At 43.5% G+C, this 23,438-nt stretch overlaps 1 protein-coding gene across 1 annotated transcript in view; it reads right to left on the bottom strand.

The window, feature by feature from the left end:
- Positions 1 to 1,283: 1,283 nt before the first annotated feature.
- Positions 1,284 to 23,438, bottom strand: part of KIF5A (kinesin family member 5A) — a 64,129-nt gene continuing 41,974 nt past the window's right edge. Inside the window, exons 17-29 of the mRNA XM_032210708.1 lie at positions 21,647 to 21,764; positions 18,554 to 18,612; positions 17,477 to 17,586; positions 15,415 to 15,516; positions 13,549 to 13,609; positions 12,398 to 12,469; positions 11,352 to 11,456; positions 6,759 to 6,779; positions 4,887 to 5,103; positions 3,190 to 3,340; positions 2,088 to 2,170; positions 1,543 to 1,570; positions 1,284 to 1,362 (exon numbers count right to left, since the gene is read on the bottom strand). Coding sequence (XP_032066599.1) covers positions 1,284 to 1,362; positions 1,543 to 1,570; positions 2,088 to 2,170; positions 3,190 to 3,340; positions 4,887 to 5,103; positions 6,759 to 6,779; positions 11,352 to 11,456; positions 12,398 to 12,469; positions 13,549 to 13,609; positions 15,415 to 15,516; positions 17,477 to 17,586; positions 18,554 to 18,612; positions 21,647 to 21,764 — 1,206 coding nt within the window. The remainder of the gene's footprint in view (positions 1,363 to 1,542; positions 1,571 to 2,087; positions 2,171 to 3,189; positions 3,341 to 4,886; positions 5,104 to 6,758; positions 6,780 to 11,351; positions 11,457 to 12,397; positions 12,470 to 13,548; positions 13,610 to 15,414; positions 15,517 to 17,476; positions 17,587 to 18,553; positions 18,613 to 21,646; positions 21,765 to 23,438) is intronic.

Here is a 23,438-nt window from a genome sequence, read left to right as displayed (position 1 = left end):
AAGTCCTCACCCATTGGAACCTTCTGTTCCCACTGAGGAAACAAAACTGCTCAGGATAGGCAGCGTTCCTAACATTGTATCAACTGAAGGAAATGACTAGCAGGATCTCCTTTCTGTAGAAGACTTTCCAAGGCCATTTCTGAAGTGCCATAGCGACCTATGAAAAATGGGAAATTTAAGTCCATAAGGGCTGAGGCTCAAGCATCATGGGAAACTCCTAAAGGTAAAGCTAGCTGCCAATATTTATATTATTTGGGGATTACCCCAAAGGATAAAAACTAGATTTTAAAGCTCTAGGCCTTATCTGAAAGTCAGCTAATACATACACTACAACAGTTCTAGCCTACCTACTTGGAGGTATTCAACTTCTATTCTTACAGTAAGACCTAAAGATATTGGGGTGGGTGGTGTTGTACTGCAGGTCAAGGCTCATTACGACATGTGGGAAACTCTTTATGCCCTTTCTCTTCGGCAAGAATTGTTTGCACATTAGGGGTGCTTCTACATCTAGGTTCTTTCCTGGCAGCCCATCCCTTAAGGCAACTGAGGCAGGAAAGGAGAGGCACAAGTCCTCCTGGAGTAAGGAGCAGGGATCCAAAGAGATAAGGGAATACATTATTCTCTAGTTAAGTAAGTAAGACAGAGAAACAGTGAGAGTGAAGCAGCAGCTGATAAATATACAGGACACGGAGAGAGCAGGACACAAGGACAGGGCCAATTGTAGCAGAAGTCAAGGAAAGCCGGCTGCAGCATGCAGGTGTGAGGCTTCCATCCCATTTAGAAACTACAAGATGAGGAAAAAAGGGAAGAGGGAAAAGTCAATAGAAATGAACTTAATATACAAGCTTCTCTCCAGCTAAATATTAAGGAGGAAGCTTTCTGCATTTAGTTCTGCAATTTGCCAGTAGTTCTTACAGAGATAAAATTGGTGGTGTTGAATCATTAAGTCCATGGATTTGGTGACAGCCAGCCAGAATACTTACTCCTGGAAGCTCGCAAACAGGATTTATGTCGTGAAGGATCAAGCGGGGGGGGGGGGGGAGGACCTACCCTATGCCCCTTGTGCAGGACAGAGCTTATTCTGTTTTAATTAAAAGGCGTCTAGCAAATCTTGTGAGAAAAATATTTACCCAGTTGGAAGAAGCTGAAGGGCAAATCTGATGGAGTCGTGGGAAGAGGAAATATTATGAAATGCAATAAAAAAAATGGTGAGATAGAGAGCATATGATGAACTTAACCTGATGGTGAGTTTAGATGCTCTGGGCAGGTGGTGATACTGGGTATTAGCTGGCTGCAGTCTCCTGATGAAAGGGAAAGAGCTTGGCTTGCTCATCAGCTTCAACACCACAGGGCAGGTCACTTCTACAGCAGAGGAAAAAAGAACACATAGTATCTCAAACCTTCCCTCCCTGCTAAATGCTTTCCCCATACTTTTGTATACAAATAAATAAATAATTTGTCCCTGGAACTAACCACTCTGAAGAAATAAGAAAACTGATTTGATCCAATGGCTAGGCAATCTTCCTCCATACAGTTTCTCACCTGTTATCATTGATGTCTGTGGCATTTCCTGTGTACCCGTCCAGTGGAAGAACAGGGAAAGAAAAAAAACAGCATTATAATTCAGAAAAGGGCACATGCTGAAGGGGCAACCAGTGCCGTGTGTGTGTGTGTGTGTGTGTGTGTGTGTGTGTGTGTATTTTTAGTTCTGCCAGGAAAGTGCTGCCTCACTGAAACTTAAACATGAACCTACCAGCACCTCATGCACAAGATAATGACAAAGGAGATCTAGTCTGAAGTATTTCCTATTGAAAATACATCTCTGAGTTTATTTTCTTTGCTTTCCAGCTTTCCTGTCCCATTTGTTTTCTGAGACAGAGGACCCATGCACGGCATCCCTGTCTGTAAACCAAGGAAGAGTGGGATGTGAGAATAAACTTTCATTATAAACACACTGCCTCCTCACCAAGTGGGTCCACAATGATCTCAAGCTACTGATAGACCCAGTCTAGGCAAACAGAAAGGCAACAGGCACCACCCTCCCTTCGCCTGAAGGGTGTACTTATTTTTTCTTCCCAATATCCTACCATTATCCATATTGAGCTTCTGATAGGAGGTCAGAGGGGCAGTGGAGGAGTTGTTTCCACTGCTGGAAGGTGCACTTGTAAAGCTGCATGAATGGAAAAAGAAAAGGGATATATAAGCAGTGAATGGATATTAATAGATTATGTATGGTAAAAGGACCGTAGATGCCTAGCTGTCTCAGTTCTATTCCACTTGTCTCAGTGCTGAAGCTTACAGCTGAGGGGAACGTCTAGGGATCGTTGTGCTGTAATAGAACAGAGAACCCTGAAGCCAAATGTGACGCTAAAAGCTGGGGAGAGAAGTTCTGTGTGTCAAAATGATTTTAAAAAGCCTTTGCAAGTAAGAATGTGTAGGAAATAGATGACTATTAAGATCTTGTATTCAAATTACTAAATGTACTAAATTCCAGGAAAGAGTATTTAATCTGAAGAGGGCAAGTTTGGGAAACAGTCATCCCACTAAATCCCCAATGTGGATGAACTTGTTCCTGATTCTCCAACTTAAATCTTGGACCTTTGAATGACAGCCAAACATAGCAGTCTTTTTTTTTTTTTGAAAAAAAGTTTTGTTATTAATTCCAGTTATTCCCCCCCCCCCCCCCCGTGTATTTGTGAAGATTGTAATGATCTGGTGAGTAATTTATATCTCCAGCTCAGACTTAGTGCATCTTAGATTATATTTTTAAAAGTAGGTTAGACCAGTCAGCACATAAGCAAATACAAATTCATTCTTCTGGCATGACTTCTTCTCCGCATGATAATATATAGTGGATCTTGCACTATATATTGGGTTTGGTCTTGAATTGGGTTTCAGGAATGGAGCTGGGATTTTAGAATTCCAGAGTCCAGGTCCAAAAAAAAATTGCAGTTGGCCTAGGCCTACTCTTTGCAACCAACCAATAACTAAGACTTAGATTTAGATCAGATTTTATGTAAGTCAAATGAAATTATGACATATTCAACTTTGATTTATGGAGCAAAATGTTCTTCAGATTGCTACCTGAAAAACTGATAGATTCATCTAGAAAGCTGTCTTAAGCCAACCACACCATAAGCCAATCATAGTTTGCACAATTTAACAGAAATAGAAGTCAAATATACTCACTAGCTGTCAGGCACAGTGCCACCAGAATTCAGGTAGGCATTTTGATAATTCTGGAAGAGGCTATTGGTGTAGCTGATGCAATCAGAATTACGGACACCATAAGGATTGGTCGGGGATGAAGCTGGATAGTGCCCTGGTCGCACTGGTTTTGCTGCAAGAGGAAACAAATGTTAGATTTGATTGGATAAACCATACAGTATTTCCTTGGAAGAGTAAAGGACAATCTGAACAAGGGAAAAATCTGAAAAATACTCATAAGGATTATAAAATTGTTTGTTTATGACATTTCTTCACAAAGGAAAGCTCAAGAGCAAAACCAATAAAATAAATAATTCAATAAATCTAAAGAAAAGCTTTCTGAAATAAAGGACTATCCGTTATATATAAGGATGTACAGTCACCGTGTGTGTGTGCGGGCATGCACACACACCATTAATTCATTAATTCATGGAGCTAGGATTTTCAGGGTCTGAGTTTTATTTCTCCATCCCACTGGAAGAGTTTAACTCCCTTCCATGCACAGAAGGGTACTACTGAATTGGGTTTCAGGAATGGAGCTGGGATTTTGGGGAATCTGAGCTCCATTTCTGCTGGAGAAGTTCCCCTCCCCTTGACAGGTAGGCCTTTTGCTCTCAAAGGTCTACCTGAAAGTTCAGTATATGGGGGGGGGGGGGAGGTGGAATCTCAGCTGTGTGCAGAGTTGAGATTCCCAACTGGATGGCAGTCCTTTTGCTCTCAAAGAGCTTTCTGCATGGAAGAAATCTCAACTCTATGGTAGGTGATAGCAGCCTCCAATCTTCCCTGCCAGCTTCCCCACTGATTCTCTGGGAAAGCTGGCAGAGGAGATTGCAAATTGTGATCACATGATCATGGGGCGCTTGGCAACTAGTTGTAAGTGAAAACAAGTTCCCAAGCACCCAGATTATGGTCACCTGTGGGGTGTGTATGTGTGTTGTTTCACAACATCCAGTTTATGAACTGTAAAGCATTCTTCCCAAGGTCATGGTATCTTCAAATGGTCATTAAATGGACGAGGACCACTTGTAAAAGTCGAGGACTATTTGTAAAATTTTAAGGATCATGTGACTATAGCAGAAACTTCTGCGGAAAATGATAGGTTGCTTTAACAAATTTCGGATGAAGCAGTGACACTCCCATCTTCCAAACTTATTGATTCCAAATTGAATCAAAAATACCATATTTTTCAGAGTATAAGACATACCTTTTTCCTTCAAAAAAGAGGGTGAAAATCTGGGTGCGTCTTACACATTGAATACAGAATTTTTGAAACCCCGCCCCGTTTGCAAAAATGGACATGCAGAGGGTTTGGGAGGCTTGCAAATTACTCCTGAGGGCCGGGAGGGCCCCTTTTTGCTCGTTTTTGACCACCCCATCCCCCATGAGCACTCTAAGAGCCTCTTAAAGCTCTGCATGCCCCCCCCTTTTTTGCGAAAAACGAGGTATGCAAAGGGTTTGGGAGGCCTGCAGAGTGCAAAAACTTTTTTAAAAAATCTGGTATGTCTTATAGTCTGAAAAATAAGGTGCTGCATAGCATTACATACATATTCAGTCAAGTAGAAAAGATATTTGCTCCTTCCTAAAACACATATCAATAATATACCTGCTACCACTGAGAATTGTCTCCATGCTCACCAGAATCAGACCCCACCCCCAAGCTAAAGAATTTGTTTGCTTACCAATCTGTGCAGTGTGATTGCGCTTCATGCTATTTTTGTAGCGCACTGCTTCCTTGATGCGGTCTACCTCCTGCTGGTAGCGGCGCTTGTCTTTCATTGCCCCTTCCTTGGCTTCCTTCAGTGCACCCTCCAGGGCCTTAACTCTCTCAGCCGTAGCCCGAAGACGTTTCTCCAGTTTAGGAAGCTCACAACGCAGATCTGCATTGTCACGAACCAGCTGGGCCCCAAGTTAACAAGAAAGGGAAAGAAGAGTAATGGAGGTGAAATGGACAAGGTAGCCACAACTCCATTCCCCAAGACCTGAAACATTTGCCTCCAATCCCAAGATAGTTTTGCTCTGCTTTCTCACATTCTGCCCTTTCCAGAAAAACACACAGTATGTGCTAATTCTACCCAATCTGATCTACCTGGAAATCTCACACCTCAGAAGCGTGATTCCCCCCCCCCCCCCCGCAGAAGGGAACTACTACATTGCTTCTTATTCCCTTGTATCATAGATTTTGTAGGAATGTCTGAAAATGCCCCTCAGGGCAAAATATGAAGGGCATATTCAAGGCCAACTTCTCAATTTGCAAGAACAAGCTTTACTTTCACTCTTGCCCTACTTCTGAATGCCATGATGAAAAAATCCCGTGGAGCTGGCCTTGAGGAATGCCTGAGTAAAAATTAGCAGAGTTTTTTTTTGGGGGGGGGGGCGCTTTCAAAAATTACACACACACACAAAAAAACATTTTAAACATAAATTGGCCACTGTTCCAGGTTATAATGAAATGGAGAAAAATAACCCAAATACCACGCCAACCAAAGTTGTCTCTGTTGCACATCTATTAAAAGCAACCTATAGTTGACACAGATGTTGGTGACAAGTCACTGCCCTTTATAGGTGACACCCATCCCTTGTTCCCATTAAGCAGGCCCCAAGTGCTACAGACCCAAGCCATGCACCATGCTGGGGTGGGAACATTTTATGAAATGCAAGGTCGGGAGATAAAGGCCGAGGACTCACAATGATCCATTTAACTCTCACCATATGTAAGCTTGAATTAAACACCAGGTGGGTAAGCAACATGAGGTGACAGCTTAATGGCGTGAGATGAACAATTACTCAAGGGGCAGCCAGCAGCACAATAGTAATTGACAGGAAAACTACTGGGCAGCCCAGCCTCCAAGGGAGGGAGAGAAAATGTTTGAGATAATAACATTTAGTTCCCATATCCAGAAATCGATATCAAGCCAGAATGAGGGTAAAGCATATAGTGAGAATTTATGAACCATGTTTTTTCCAGATAACTGTAGGGCAATCTTCTGTAATCTGATGTCTGCTAGATGTGTTGGACTACAATTTCCATCAATTTTTGTTGTTACTAAGGAGGCTATACAATCTCAAACTGGGAAATTATCTGGAATTTGTGTTAAGTATTTTGATGTTTATTTCTATCTACTTAATGTTGTAGTGGAAGAAAGTACATTGCTGTTGAGATTTTAGCATGGAACAGCTAAGCTTTTCCTTTTTTTTCCTTTTTGTGACAGATGCTGTGTAGGACAATTTGGTCAGGATTGCCATGGCAAGAGAATGGATAGTAGAAACCATATACATGAAGCTGCTGTAGAATGAGGCCTTTGTACAGACATGAAGGCCACAATGGTAGTGGTTGCCATGGCAGCAAATTATGACCTAATGCAAAATGGTCATTAGGGAGATGAAGTTGCCATGGCAGTGGAATGGTTAGTAGTACTTGACCTTCTACCCAATCAATGTCCTCCCCCACACCCCCCAAATAAATTTCTGTACTCCCAATTTGGTCACCAAGTGCAAACATTTCCTGCCCAGCCCAACAGGCAGAGGAAAATGTGAGAGTGGCTGTACGGTACCTTGGAGACCCAGCGATCCAGCTAGGGTACAGCAGCAATGGGAAAAGGGGGATACAGACATGACTCAGCACATCAGCAGAGTCCCCAATTAAATCCTGCTCTGGAAACCCAGAGAAAGAAGGTTCACCCCAACAATCTCTATTGCTTCTGGCTGCTGGTATCAGAGTAGTAGCTTCCTTTCCTGATCTGAAAATAGGGAAAATTCTCTCTCTTGAGCATGAGATATGGCAGAAGCATCTTTCTACCATCTTACTCAACTAAAGTAAGCAGAGACAATTGGAGGAGGAAGGAGAACAGAACAAGGTTAATGGAAATCATATGTGATGGGTATGAGAAGCAATGCAGGGAATGGAATAAGCAAATGCCTACCAACAGTCTAAGTATACATCGTCCCCTGCTGCTTTGCCATCTTTGTATAATTTACTCACTTCAATAAATATATGATTTTACGAGGGAATAAAAGGCCTTAGCCTGAAATGCAAATCCATCTCACTTCTTTCTACTTCCTGCTATTTTCATTCCATTCATTATTTGAAACTTTCCAAAACCTGCTGCAAAATCCCATCAAATTGCACTTGGAAACAAGTGTGAGGTTTTCAATTAAAGCTGCCACAGTTTCATAGCAAGTAATGTTGGGAAGGAAAAAGGAACCAGAAGGGAGAGGTACTGAAGTACAATATGACTGGAAGCAGAATTCGAAAGCCAGGATAAGAGAGCTGGGTAATTTCCTGCTGAGACAGATGGTAAGGAGTGTTTTCTGTATTGTACCAGAAGGCACAATTCCCGCGGGATAAAAATTTATCATGAATAAAGCTAAGCAAGGAAGAGTCGTTCTTTAATCTACTACTGGGGTGTACATATTATTTGTGGATGCACCTTTTACTTTGCATGCAAAAAATCCAAACGGAGTCCCTGTCATCTCAGTAAACAAGGTGGCAGATGATGATGAGAGCTCCAAGTGTGAAGCAGACAAAGAGGAAACAGTTATTAGGAGGCTATAGAATCTCCCTAGAGACTTGAGCTCTGCTAGGGCAGAATCTGAACTGGATTCCATTTCTCCAACTTCTTCAAATTCTAAAGAAGATTCATTGACTCCCTCAATACGTCCATGCTGCACTCTGTATGAAAGAACAGAGAACTAAGCCCAGCAAGTGTGTAAGGTCTTGAGGCCAGGCTTCATGCATTGATGAATCCAGTAGATCTAGAAAGATCCACTGAAACATCTTGAAATACCTGCCTAATGTTGCCTTATGCCACAAAATTCTCAGTGCTTTGATTACATGGGCCATGTATTACAACTGTCTCACTCTGATATGATCTGTATCTCTTGCTTTTGATTTATGATTGAATTTGAAATACTCTATTACCTGCTGCCAACTCCTTTTGTATGACAGCTGTATTTACCTTTGACCTCAGCTATCTCAATGGATCAATGATTGGACTTACTAAAAAGGCAAACTTCATGAGCTCATCCTCCAGCTGCATATTCCTCAGGTTTTCTGCCTCCATCTAAATAAATATTTCTCAAGTATTTCATCACTCACAAATCTTCATTAAAAAAAAGAACACATATTATTTGAGAATGGTTCTTCACTCTGTTTGGAATCATCTTGTTGCTACAACAAATTTCTGGGTAGCTTTTTAAGATCCTTTTTACTTTATTAATTTGAAACACTCATAGGATGCTAATTGAGCCACAAAAAACCCCACAATATTTTTCAAGGATTTATTTCTTAATAAATGTAGTTAAACTTACAAAACAGCTTCAAAATGTTCACTATTTGGAAAGGCAGTTAAGAAGGGGAGATAAATACTAATAGTTTTCGGAAGGGAAATAGTGGAGTGCCCTATGGATCTTACAGTTTTTGGCTGGATTCACACAATGCACTGATTCAAAACCACAAATCGATCAAACATTTTAGTCTACTGTCTTGTGTGAAATTGGCCTGGGTGATTTATTTAGAGTCTAATGTGTTAACACAACCCAGAAAAGTGGATTAAATAATCTGAAGAAATTTGGTGCAGAACTACTTGTAGCAAATCTATGTTGTCTTGATGGTAAAGACAATCTTGACCTCATTCTGTAAAATATCTGTTTCCTATCTTCCAATGGCATGTTTCAAGTATCAATTTTGTATTCACTCCTTTTCTCTATGTATGCAAGATCCCATCTGTATCACCCTAAATCTATGGAGGGAAAGATGGAATGACACAGGCCTAATTATTTGGACTTCAACTCTTGTTACTCTCTGCTAGTTTGGCTAATCATAAAGGATTGTTTAAGTAACATTTTTAATGTTTATGTTGATATCAGTCAGTTTCAAGGTAGACCAAGTTAGAAAACAGACTTCATAAGAATTAATGGAACTCTACCAGAGGTGGGTTGCTCCCGGTTCGGCCTGGATCAGGCAAACCAGTAGTAGTGGCAACAGAAGGCTCTGCCCACCTGCCCGGATGCTTCTGCACACGCACATGCAAACTGGTAGTAAAAAAAAAAATGGAAATCTACCACTGAACTCTGTCCTTGTTATAGGATATAATAATAGAATCTTGAAAGCCTGACAAAGTTTCTCTCTCCCTCTTATAGCCAGGGCAATCTTGAGCTGCTTCCTCGCTTCACCCCACTCCATCTTCCCAAGCTAAGCTAATATTTTTGTAATGGCTGTTGCATACCTTCTTCAAGATCATCTCCATACTACTCTATGCTATATTTGGTCTCTCTATATTTAAACTTCTAACTAATTTACAGATGGTGCTATGTTTACCTCCAGAGACATTAGTGACTGAAGAGTTAATCTAGGCCAAGCAAGCAAGTAAATAGTTCAGTTATATGGTAAAACGTCCAGAGGGCACTAATTTGCCTATCTATCACTGAAATAAAATGTATAAAGCTATAAGCAAAGAGCCAATGAATGTACACAACCACATATGTGCATTTCACCAAGTTATATAATTAGGTTTTTCTCCCTCTTTTCCTCTCCTACCAAATAATATTTCCTTCTAATGCTTGCATGAAAACACAGCAATAATCAGACAACACACCATGCAGTAATTTGTGGAAACCCCTGCTGAATTCCCTACATGTCCTTTTCTCAGAAGATCTTATTCTGACACATTGATTTCTATTTTTTTTACAATATTATATTTCTTGTTTCTGTACATAAGCATAATTTATCTAAACATAAACATATTTTCTTGATTCCCTAAATTCCATGAAACTACATGCTATATAATCCCTGTGAATTGCTACACACTCAGAAATACACCCTCATGCAGTGGGTAATAAAAAAAACAAGCACAAAACGAGCACACAACTCTCCTCTCTTAAACTCCCAAACCATTCTCCGTCTGAGCCACAGGATTGGCTTGCCAAATAATCAAAGATACTGATACAGTATGAAGGGCAAATTATTATGGATTAGCAGAAAATAGGAGAGAGACAGCTCAGCACAAGCCAAGACTTTGTGATGACTTTTGGGATCAATAGGCTCTAAATCTGGTGTTAGAAAAAGTGATTCTATTTTGATGGGAAAGTTGGAAGAAGAAACCTGTTGCCTTCTAAATTTGGTGAACCATATTTTCTAGCCAACTTTGCAGCCTGATCAAAGCTGACCACGTTTTTACCTAGTTTGATGCAGTCGTTAAGGCACCAGACTAGAAACCAGGAGACTGTGAGTTCTAATCCTGCCTTAGATATGAAAGCTGCCTGGGTGACTTTGGGGTAATCACTCTTTTCTCAGTCCAACCCAGTGGTGGGTTACGGCCGGTACACCGCGGTACGGGTGTACTGGTGCCTGCTGGGAGCAGCAGGCACCGTTCCGGTACAGTGCTTTGGAGGGCCCACCCGCCTGCCCGCGTTCCTTACCTGTATTTGACCCAACTGGGCCATTTGTGTACGCACATGCAGCGTACAGCACCTGCGTGGCGCTCCGTTGAGCAACTGGAGCGTCACAGGGCAGTAGTATGCATGTGCATGCAGCGCGCATGCACGTGGTGGACTGTTGCAGCGTACCAGTTGCAACGGGATCTGAAACCCACCACTGGTCCAATCCATTTCATAGGGTTATCGTGGGGGATACAGGGAGGAGGAAAGAGTATTAGGTATCTTCACTGTCTTGAATTTTTTATAAAAATGATAAAGGCGAGAAATAAATAAATTCCAGGAGTTATCATTCAGCAATATCTATTAGGCTCATCAATTACCCTAATTTAAGCAAAAATAATATTAAATACGAACAGATATGTGTAGGAGTTTTATTATAGAAAGAGTCAGAGAGTAGGCCTGGGCAATATATTGATCTTGCATTATGTGAACTCCAAAGCAAGCGGAGAACATGTCCCTGCACGGATTTGTGCCAAATGAGTCCTAGCTGAATGAAAAAAAATTGAGAGAGCATCCAGATGGCCTTGTGAACATTCAGTGTTGCTACAATACATGGTGACTGCAAAATGGAGACAGAGAAAAAGATTCCCATCCAATTGACTAACTACCATATAAGGAACGAAAATACCCCTGAATTCACTAGCTGTCCTCCTTCTCTCTATCTGCTCCATCCCTCTTTGTGGTTGCTTGCCTCTCATTCAGCCACTCACCTGTTTGTGAACTTTTGTAAGCTGTTCCAGGTTGTTCTCAAGAAAGGAAATCTTCTGTTTCTGGGAATGAGCCCCCCCACTGTCCTCGGGTTCCAACTCCGCACTCTGGAAAGAAGGAGCAAGAAGACATTTATCTCTGCAGCAGTGAAGGAGATGGGAACAGCAGTGAAGATCCTGTGAGAAAGTACAGCAATGACACTAGCAGTGCAAAACCCAAATAAAACTACACTAGAATCTCTGGTCATGAAGGCTTCTGACCATGACCAATTTGGATTCTGACCAAAAAATTCACAATTCTTTTTTCATGGCTGATTTCCCCTTCCGTGCTATTTTTTGGGGGGTAAGCGCCAAACTTCCAAAATTACATTTGGGTCACAACCAAATGTGACCAAAGTGATGGAACGAGTTATGGTCATGAACAGAGGTTCTACTGTATATGGATCGGTCCATAGCAAAATTTATTCTTCAGTTGCCTCCTTACAAAGTACTGTAATTCCAAGTGTGAAATGTGCATCATACAAGATAAGCAATGGCAAGAATGGGTTCCAGAATTGGGAATGAGTGTGGATTTAATGTAACCTAACTGAGAATCATCCAACAGAATCATTTTCTGCCTTAATTTGAGCAAAAATTCAAAACTGCTATGTGGGGAAATTAGAAGAAAGTGAATCTCCTTTACAATGGAAAGAACACACCTGACTTGCACAAAGGGCTTCCAAATATTGGGTTGAGGCTCCAAATTATTACACTACTACCTAATTTTGTAGTTATTAGTGGCTCAGAGGATTTTCAAGGAGTGTAGCTAGGACAGAATAACAGCTAAGAGACATGGTACATCAACATAGATTTGCTTTCACATCAAATCCCATCCTTGCAATGACTTCAGGCGGTGGCTTTAGGCAAATGCAATATCTTACACCTTACCTTCTCACTCCAACCTGCAATTTGGGGACAGAACTGCTAATCTCCATTTTAAGAGGTTTTTATAAAGATTCAAAGTGTTTCAAAGATTCACAAGTTTTCAATGTGTTTCAAGAGCTACCTACTTTCTTAACTCGAGTCGTGACGTCTTGAACGAACAGCTTGCGAAGGTTGTGGAGGGTCTGGAGTTCACGGGCCTAGAAACGGCACACACAGAGAAAAGAAAGCTGAGATATGATATTTTAGACTCCCCATTCTCTTCCTCTGGTTCTATTCACAAAACTCATTTAACTGGGTCACAGAAGGGGACCATATTATGTAAACCCTTTAAGCTACATTAGTCGCTTGCTTAACCAAATCTAGTCAGATTTAGCCCCAAACAGATAAACTGCTGTTTTTTGTGAATAAAGTCAGCTAATGTGCAAACTACTTATGAGGTAATTACCGTAGTTGTTTTACAAGGATACACTCTAGGTAATTCTAGAGACACTCTGAAAAGGTCTGTCTATGTGCCTTAGCAATTTTAACTCAAACGTATCCCAACAAGGAGGGCAAAAAATGGCAGAAACAGATAATTGGGAGTAAGCTCTGACTCCAAATCTTTCTGCAGTAGTGCCAATCACAATCACACCACTTCAGATTTTTTAAAAAAATATTTCACAAGGAAGGGGAATGAATAAAGAGGGGTGGAAAGGGACAATCTTTCAGGTTTATTTACAACAGCTGGGAGCCCCAAAAAGTGGCCATCAATCAGGGGTGGGCTGCTGAGCATTCGCAGGGGTTTGGGAGAACCTCTAGCAAAGATTCTATGCAGTTTGGAGAAGCGCCAAATTCCACTCCTGGCTGGCCCTGCCCACCCTGCCCTCCCCTCCCAGAAGTCCCCACATAGCCTGTTTTGGATGTAGGTAAGTGCAGAGTGCACATGGAGGCTCAGGGAGGGCAAAAAATGGGCCTACCGGAAGTTCAGGAAGGCCGGAAACGGGCCTGCCAGAGGGTCTCTGGAGCCTGGGGAGGCCATTTTTGCTCTCCTGGAAGCTCAAGTAAAGACAGGGAGGGCAAAAGCACCCACCCACCCATGGTACAGGAGGCCGACTAGGCCACACCCACCATAGCCACACCCACCCAGACACTGGGCAGAGAACCCCTTGCTAGAATTTTTGAAGCCCACCCCTAGCCATCATATAACAGAGTCTTCCTTGTACTCCCAATGCTGCTGCCACAGATGTGAGTCTATATTCACTAGAAATGAGAGAATACTGCCTTTCAAGATGCTTACAACGGTCTCCTCCAGCCCCTTGAGGTCTTGCTTGGACTGCTCATGGCGCTCGTAGAGAAATCTGTGAAGCAGAAAGAGCATGTGGGGTAAAGACGCCATGGGAAAAGTGTTCTCAGAAGAATTTAATCCTCACTGAAGCATTACTCTGGTAGCACAGGCTGGTGCTGTCTATTGCCTTAAGTTTTAGAATTCTGCATATGGTCAAGATTAGAGGCAGTCATAGATATGCAGGGTGGGCAGGCTTCAAAGGAATGTCATTTGGTGGGCCCAGAAAGCGAGCCTTTTCTGAAGTATAGCGTCTGCCTGATGGAGAGCAGGATGTTCTCAATCTTTCAGGTCCTTTGTAGAGACCTGGCTTTGTGCCCAGACTGGGGGCCCTGGAGAAGTCAAGGGACCTATCTCCTAGCTGTGTTAATACTTCCTGGGCTGCTATGTATTTTCATTCTTGTTCGCCGCCCAGTCACCTATTGAGATGGCCGGCTATACAAACTGATTTTAAAAAAATAATGGCTAATTAATTTTCACCTTCTGAGCTTTTACAATCTTTTACAACTTTTACCAGGGTTAGGGTTCTTTTCCCCATTGCTTCTTTGAGTGCCATGCTTACATATTCCAAAATGTAGGTGTGTACAGAACTAAAGATGATTGAACTAGGACAAAAACTTGACTTGATACAATCACTCCCCAAATGCTTAATCATCCTGTCTTCTGCCCTTTGAAAAATTGTCACAATTAGTGGCAATTTTTGGAGGGCTCTATGGGTTCCATTGCAGACTTACCAGAAGGCCATGGGCCTTAGATTGTACATGCCTGTTTTATAAAATCTTAGGACACAGGTTTTTTTTTTTTTTTGTTGAAGGAAGGAAACTTGGGTAGTGAGTAGCCGAATTCAGTTGCATTTATGTGAGAGTAGGCAGATATGGTGGCAGAGAAAAACCAAGCCCTGTAACTGAGGAGGAATGGTGCACCAATCCCTTCCAGATAACTCCATTGCAGATGAATATAAATAATCTCTTACAGTTGGGGATTGAGCACCTTTTATTTTGACCCAAGCTGTAAAATGTTCTAGAGCTATTCTACGTAGGAAAAGGAGAAACCCCATATGGGTCATCATGGAAGCAGTGAAGAAGGAAATGAGAAACAGCAGGCTTGAACAAATTCTTATTGGGCGAGGAAGGAAACAGGAAATGTACAAAGCTTTAGAACAAGGGTGTCAAACTCAAGGCCCATGGGCTGAATCCGGTCCATGGGGTCCATGAAGTCCTTCGATCTGGCCTGTGGGGCCACCCTGGAAACAGCGAAGGACCGGCCCACAGTGCCTCTGCCCTGAGCTCCGTTTTTGTTGGCAGAGGGTGGCAGGAGGCTGTCACAGCCAAAAATGGATGTGAGCCCGTTTTCTCAGGTACCACAGAGACCCCTGACACAAGTGATGTCAAGCTGGCCATGCCCATCCTGCCTCCCCACCCCCTCAAAGTCAAACACAACCCTAATGCGGCCTTGAATGAAATTGAGTTTGACACCCCTGCTTTAGAAATAGGAAACAGGACCCGGTCATGACATTTCCTTGTAAAGAATGATCTTCAATTTAGGATAATCTTTTGCGGTGAAGCAGGTATATGTTCTTTTTTTAACCAAATATATTTAAATTATTAAATGTGCTCTCCTCCTGATTGAGTTATAGTTCCTTCCCCCATTCACTACATGGGTTTAATGTACTTCAGCTTTTCCCAACTGATGCCTGCTGGCATCAAATCCCAGAATTCATCAGGACCAAATACATTTTGTTTTAGAGAGAGGGACTTATTTGTTAAACACAGGGGTGAAGAAAGACAGTTGAAAATGTCTGGGGAAAAGAAGAGTCCTCACGTCAGCTCCTGAAGCTTTTGTGTTTTCTCTTGCTCCTCATTCTTGAGTTTCTCATAGTCAGCACGAAGTTTTTCCAGTTCAAGCTCTAACTTCTGGTTTAAGCTGGACAGGAAAGAATGTATGGAGAAATATGCTATTGTTGGGATGGTAAGCTAATTATCATAGTTATTCGGCAGCCTTTCAATTTAGCATAAGATCAGCAAAAGGACTCAATGTTAAAGGCTCAAAACTTGGAGACTAAAAAGCCAAAGCCTCCGATGCTTAAAGGTAAGGTAAAGATTCCCCTCGCACATATGTACTAGTTGTTCCTGACTCTAGGGGGCGGGGCTCCTCTCCGTTTCAAAGCCAAAGAGACAGCGCTGTCCAAAAACGTCTCTGTGGTCATGTGGCCAGCATGGCTAAATGCTGAAGGCTCATGGAACTCTGTTACCTTCCCACCAAACATGGTTCCTATTTTTCTACTTGCATTTTTACATGCTTTCGAACTGCTAGGTTGGCAGAAGCTGGGACAAGTAACGGGAGCTCACTCTGTTACGTGGCACTGGTGATTCGAACAGCCGAACTGCCGACCTTTCTGATGGACAAGCTCAGCGTCTTAGCCAATGAACACCTGTGTCCCTCTCTAATGCTCTCTGATGCTTAAAGGACTGCATTTCAGGATAATGTACTGTGTAAAAGAGGACATATTTTAAGAGCCACGATGGCGCAGTGGTTAGAGTGCAGTACTGCAGGCTATTTCTGCTGATCATTGGCTTCCAACAGATTTGGCAGCCAGTTTGGCAGATCAAATCTCACCAGGCTCAAGGTTGACTCAGCCTTCCATCCTTCCAAGGTGGGTAGAATGAGGACCCAGATTGTTGGGAGCAATATGCTGACTCTGTAAACCGCTTAGAGAAGGTTGTAAAGCATTGTGAAGCGGTATATAAGTCTAAGTGCTATAAGTGCTATATCTGAGTCAACCATCTTTCAAGCCTTTCTATCACAACTAGCTGCTGGTTTTAGGTTTAGCATTGGTATAAATGGATTCTTAACTGCAGCAATCCAGCCTAAGGAATTTTTATTAGGGCAAGTTCTATTGAATGAACGTTAGCTCTCAGGAAGGAATTACTGGCCTTAAATTAGTTACAGTTCACAGTGTCTCAGGGGTCTTAATTAGCAGTCTATAAATCCTATTGATTGTACACAAATTAAAGAATACCTGACAGCTGAATTTATGTCACACAAGAGATATGGGTATACAGTAGTGCAACAACTCTAGCTACACTACATTGCCATTACTTCTAGAATTAATTAACATGAGATTTCTCCTATTTGGTTCCTCCATACTTATTAAGAAACACTATAAATCTCAAATTGTTAGTAAGCATGCTTCTTAAGAATTCTGGGAGTTGTAGTCCTAACACAGCTGGAGTGTGCGAGGTAGGTGATGGACAGGGCTGGGTTTCAACCGGTTCGCACCGGTCCCCGCGATCCGGTTGGTCGCCGAACCCGGAAGTAAGTAACTTCCGGGAACGGCGAAGCCCCCCCCCCCCGCACTCGCGCGCGCCCGCACACCCACACCCGCTCCTTACCCGTTTTTTTTGAATTTCGCGCTTTCCACGCATGCGCAGAACGCCTGCGCGATCCTCCAGGAGCAGCTGGAGCATCGCGCAGACGCTAATATGCATGCGCGCGCCGCGTCCTCGCGCAAGGACGCCGCGTGCGTGCGCAAGGACGCCGCCGGCCTCGTTCCAACCGATCCGGTTGGAACGGGGCGAGAAACCCACCCCTGGTGATGGATGATTTACCCCCTACTTCCATCTTTGCTTCTAATTTCTATTTTACGCATGTTCATAAATGGTTGCTGCTTATTTTATTCCTTTCACATTAGTCCTGCCTTGTAAACCTTGTCCAATTTTCTGCTGATACTGTGCCATCAGTCTCTTGAAACTGATTAAGTCAGACCCTGCCAAAAACAAAAACAAAAAAATCCCAGCTTCTCATATCCAACATAGCCTATTTTATAATGAGATTCTCTCTCCTTCCCATCAGAACAACTTGCCCCAGCCTAACAATGACTCACTCTTTAAGCTCATCAATGATTTTCTGCTTCTGGTTGATCTCATCACGTAGGCGTGCCAACTGCTTGTGGTGGGCTTCGCGGTGACTCTCTAGCTGCACTTCCAAGGCCTTCTGTAGGAAAAGAAAGCAGTTCAAAAGTGTAGATAGCAGTGCTAGGGCCCCTCATAAAGCAGGAAATCTTGGACACTCTTCAAAAATATATTATTTTCCAGCAAAGCCATGCTCTCTTCAACAACCCATCTTATTCTTGTCCTCTTTTTTTTCTTGCGCCATCCTGGCTCACAGAAGTCACAGATGCACGATGAAGTCTTATATCTTTACTAAAAAGGCAGTCTAGCAGAACTCTAGTGACAAAAAGGTTGGACAAACAATTGTAGCCCCTCATGATTTACTCAGACCACAAAACTCAACCAGCTTAAAGACGAGAGAGTGTTCAAATCATAAATAAGGTACCAGGGGATCAGTCAGTTGTGGTATCAAGAGTCCAGACTTATACTACTTGAGAAAGCAAGCTAAAGAGTTGGGGAATAAGGTGGTGAGGTAAACGGAGGGCTGTTGCCAATTGATGAATGAGGCACTCCTTATTCAGGGGCAGTGTGATTTGAATTTGTTGTGGGGGGGCGTAGCATGTGTGCATCTGTGTTTGTGTCTATATTTTTTCTGGCCAATTCTTGGTGAGCTTCTTTTTGCTCAGTCCCCTTTCTTGCACTGGGGAAGCCCTTGCACTGGGGAGTGGGTGTTAGTCTTGCCTCTCCATCTTTTAAGGCCTTTGATAGCTGCCTCTCCAGGTTGCTAGGCAACACTGCTTTCCCTGCCTGCAACTCTTCCAGTGAATCCCCTCAGGCTGATGACTCTCCTTTAATTGCTCTGCATCTTCTGAATCTGAGCTAGCCATGCATGACAGTTCTCCTTTTGGAGCCTGAAATAGGCCTGTTTGGTCCTCTGTTACTCTATGTTACTTTTATTTCCTCTGTCTCTACCCCTCTTCTTAATTAATGCCGCCAGGGGCCAAAGGGATTGTGTAAGTGGGATAAAACACCCTTGATGAAGAAAGACAAGCCTTATCTCTTCTACTAACTTTTACTTCATCTGTATCTTGTATCAGGTCCTGCTCCTTGCCAACGTCATGCACCGTCTCTGTGGGAGAGAAGAAAGGTCCTTAATGAGAGGATGTTAGACAGAGTTAGAGCATGGGTTGATGACCAGTGTTGGATTAGTAATTTGGTTTCTTGATCTAGGAGACTAGGCTAAAACATCAATTGCTCCTTTAATTTTATATGATTTCTTAAGCAGGTTATTCTCTCAATTTTATCTCTCAATCTCAAGATTTAAGTGCAGAGTAAAAAGTTTCTTTTAAAATCATTTATCATTTTTATCATTTTATTGACATTTATAGGCCGCCCTTTTCCCTAAAGGGACTCAGGGCGGCTTACATTTCATAGGAGGGGAGTGTAAGACAGGACACAAAAGAAATGTGAATAAAGGAAAATAACCAATAAAACACAACATTCATTCGACATTCGGGCGGGGCGAGATTAGGATCTTATCCCCAGGCCTGACGGGATAGCCAGATCTTGAGGGCTGTGCGGAAGATCTGGACGGTGGTGAGGGTGCGAATCTCCACGGGGAGATCGTTCCAAAGCGTCGGAGCTGCAACCGAGAAGGCTCTCCTCCGCGTAGTCGCCAGTCGGCACTGACTGGCGGATGGAATTCGAAGGAGGCCTACTCTATGCGATCTGATGGGACGAAGGGAGGTAATTGGCAGAAGGCGGTCTCTCAAATAGTCAGATCCACTACCATGAAGGGCTTTATGAATGGTGAGTAGCACCTTGAAGCGCACCCGGAGATTAACAGGTAGCCAGCGCAGCTCACGGAGGATCGGTGTTATGTGGGCGAACCGCAGTGCGCCCACAATCACTCGCGCGGCTGCGTTCTGGACTAGCTGAAGTCGCCGGATGCTCTTCAAGGGCAGCCTCATGTAGAGCACATTGCAGTATTCCAGCCTAGAGATCACAAGGGCTCGAGTGACTGTTGTGAGAGCCTCCCGGTTCAGGTAGGGCCGCAACTGGCGTACCAGGCGAACCTGGGCAAATGCCCCCCTGGTCACAGCTGACAAATGGTGGTCAAAAGTCAGCTGTGGGTCCAGGAGGACTCCCAAGTTGCGGACCCTGTCTGAGGGGTATAAATTTTGACCCCCCAGCCTGATTGATGGAACGTTGGCCAAATTGTTGGGAGGGAAACACAACAGCCACTCGGTCTTGTCTGGGTTGAGTACCAGTTTGTTAGCTCTCATCCAGTCCTTAACGGCCTCAAGACCCCGGTTCATCACGTCCACCGCTTCATTGAGTTGGCACGGGGCGGACAGATACAGCTGTGTATCGTCCGCATATTGATGGTATTTTATCCCGTGCCTCCGAATGATCTCCCCCAGCGGTTTCATGTATATGTTGAATAGTAGGGGGGATAAGACCGAACCCTGCAGCACCCCATAAGTTAGGGGCCTCGGGGACGATCTCTGCCCCCCCACCAACACCGACTGCGACCTGTCCGAGAGGTAGGAGGAGAACCACCGCAGAACAGTGCCTCCCACTCCCACCTCTCGCAGTCGTCGCAGAAGGATACCATGGTCGATGGTATCGAAAGCCGCTGAGAGGTCAAGGAGAACCAGGATGGACGCATGGCCTCCAGCTCTGGCTCTCCAGAGATCATCGGTCAATGCGACCAAAGCGGTTTCTGTGCTGTAACCGGGCCTGAAGCCGGACTGGAAGGGGTCAAGATAGTTAGCTTCCTCCAAGGTACGCTGAAGCTGGAAGGCCACCACCTTCTCAACAACCTTCCCAACAAAGGGAAGGTTGGAGACTGGACGATAGTTATTAAGAACGGCTGGATCCAAGGATGGTTTCTTCAGGAGGGGTCTCACCACCGCCGCTTTAAGTGCGGCGGGGAAGTGCCCCTCCCGAAGGGAAGCGGTAACAACCGCGTGGATCCAGCCTTGTGTCACCTCACTGCTGTTGGCAACCAGCCAGGAAGGACACGGGTCCAGTATACAGGTGGAGGCGCTCACAGCTCGCATAGCCTTGTCCACATCCCCGGAGGCAACATCCTGAAACTCAACCCAGAGATGGTCTGCCAAGCTATTCCCCTGTGTCTCGGCTGGATCTGCGGGAGTGGAGTCCAGGTCCGACCGAAACCGAGCAACTTTGTCCGCCAAGAACTGGACATACTCCTCAGCCTTACCCTGTAAGTGTAAGGGGTCCCCCGCCTCCCACCTATTTAGGAGGGAGCGGGTTATCCTAAACAGGGCGGCTGGGCGGGACTCGGCGGACGCAACCAAGGTGGCAATGTGTGTTTTTTTAGTTGTCCTTAATGCCCTGATGTATTCCTTGGTGCATGCTGTCAGAAGTGCTTGGTTCGATTCGGACCTATCGGACCTCCACAAGTGCTCTAGGCGTCTCCTCCGGCGCTTCATCTCCCGGAGCTCCTCGGTAAACCAAGGGGGTCTCCGGGATCTGCCGACTCGGAGGATCGGCAGATCCCGGAGACCCCCTTGGTTTATTCTGAAAAAGATTCATTCTGTATCCCCTCCTTCACCTATAAAATGGAAACAGTAATCTGCCTCGTACCATTATACATATAGGAGGAAAGGCTTTATGTAAAAAAAAAATGAACAGGCTACATACAAAGAATAAATAATAACAGGAAGGAGCTAGTGTGGAGATTCACCCATGGTCAAGAATTCAAATTGTAAGCGAACAACACTATATGCAAGGACCCAAATATTCTGCATTAAAAGCTGTATTCTGCAACCACTCTGACCTACTCATTTCCTGAATTATTCACATATTTCTGTACCAATCAGAGGTGGGTTCCTACTGGTTCGGACCACTTTGGACCGATTCGGCTGAGTAGGAGGTAACTTGGCTTGCCACACCCTCTGAACTGGTTCTCTCCACGGCGCTTTAGGCACCGCCATCTTGTTTTTTGCTTCTGCGCATGCACAGAAGCATTGTTTCTAGTACTACGCATGCGTGCATAGCATGCATCAAGTGCACATTGACGCAAAGTGCACACCTGCAGCATGTCCCTGAGCAAACCAGCAGTAGCAGCAGCTGGAACCCAACCCTGGTACCAATCATAAACTATGCCATAAGTCCAGTACTCTACACATTACCTTGGGCCTGCAGTTTAGCTAACTCTTCACTCAGAGCATCATAGGATTCTTCCAGGTTCCGTTTCTTCAGCTCCACACTCTGCATGTACTCAGTAAGCGAACGGATCTTGACTTCATGCTGAGAAGATTAAGAAATGTAAGCAAATAAGAGATCCCTTTCTCTTTACCATATTTTTATTTCATTTTCATTTTCATTTTATACAATCACTTATATACTGTGCGTAACAAAAAAAACAAAAAAAAGGAAAAAAAATCCACCATAAAAAAAACCAACATAACACTTCAATCCCCCATACACCCTTTCTTCTCCCCCTCCAACTTTCATTTCTCCCCTCCAACATTCCCCAATAAGAGATCCCTTTCATAAACATAGTCCCGATTCCAGACTTCCCAATCTCATTTTCTATGAGGAAGAATCCAACTTTCTCCTTGTCCAAGGTTGGAAACTGTCATCTCTCCTCAAATACATCTTCAGAGTTCCAAAATAAAGAGGGGGCCAAGCAATCAAGGAGTACAGCTATCATACTTTACATTACAATTCTATGCTAGTATATGCAGAAACTACAATCAATAGGACACTTCTAAGAAATAATACACTTAATTAATTAGATTAGACTAGGATTAATATTAATTAGATAGATCATTAATCCCTATTTGAATCAGGACATGTTTTTGGAGCAAAAAATAATCAATGTGTGTGCTTGTGGGTGTAGATGTGTTGTGTGCTTTCCCAATTTCACATTACACCCTCATAAAGTTCTTCATGGAGCTGTGAATTCATGAACATTTACTAGCAGAATATTTTAATTAAAAGAAAGGAAGGTTTGTGTGATCCAGAACCAGAAAATAAAAAATGGGGAAAGAATTTAACTTATCCTCAATCTGCTACTTCTCGGATCCCATCTTAAAGATTGGCATATATAGAATTATGCCATGCAATAGCATGAAGTCTGGCCCCAGGGATACGTCTCAAAATATTAAATATTAAAACAGAGAAATGTGTGGTCTATATTTAGATTTCTCATTGTTTTCATATGCATTTAGAAGCAATTGCGAGAAGATTGGAAAATGGATTAGAATAGTGTCATTAGAGAAAGAAGGGCAATATAGGAATTAGTATTTGAAAAAAATAGAAATAGAAGAAGGGTTAAGCCCTCTCCTCTGTGATTTAAAAACAACAAACAAAGATCCCATTTTCAAGTAGGGCTTCCAATGACACCAGCTCCACAGTTTATGCTGATATTACCATGTCCAAAAAAACATTAAAATGCCTGTCAGGAAACAGCAGAGTATGTGATTCTAGTCACTCTGCTTGAGCTTGCTCTTCCAGTTTCATTATGATAAATATTTAAAGACACATACCATTTGACTTCTAAAGGCCTGCTATAAGGAACATTCATGCATTGATAGCAATGGAGTCTTCCCCATCACTATTGAAACAATGGTAGAAGCAATAAACTAGATCAGTGTTGGAGAACCTTTTCAGCACTGAGTGCCAAAATGGGAGTGCACGCACACATATGGGACAGTGCCAGAAACTGGAAGAGCAGCTCCCCAGCACGCATGCACGGGAGTGCCAAAAACCAGAAGAGCAGTTCCCTGGCACACGTGAGCACACTGGTAAGCTGAGCTTCCAGTTTCCAGTGTGCTCATGTGTGCTGGTCACCTGGTCTTCTGGTTTCTGGCGTGCATGCGTGCGTGAAGACCAGCTGGCCGGAACCCAGAAGACCAACGGGCGATGGCTGGCATGCCAGGAGAGATGGCTCTATGTGCCACTTCCAGCACATGTGCT

The sequence above is a fragment of the Thamnophis elegans genome, chromosome 2 (assembly GCF_009769535.1).
Source record: "Thamnophis elegans isolate rThaEle1 chromosome 2, rThaEle1.pri, whole genome shotgun sequence".
Classification (NCBI taxonomy): Eukaryota; Metazoa; Chordata; class Lepidosauria; order Squamata; family Colubridae; genus Thamnophis; species Thamnophis elegans.
Note: the sequence above shows the minus strand (reverse complement) of the source record. Positions and strands in the feature narration are given on the sequence as shown.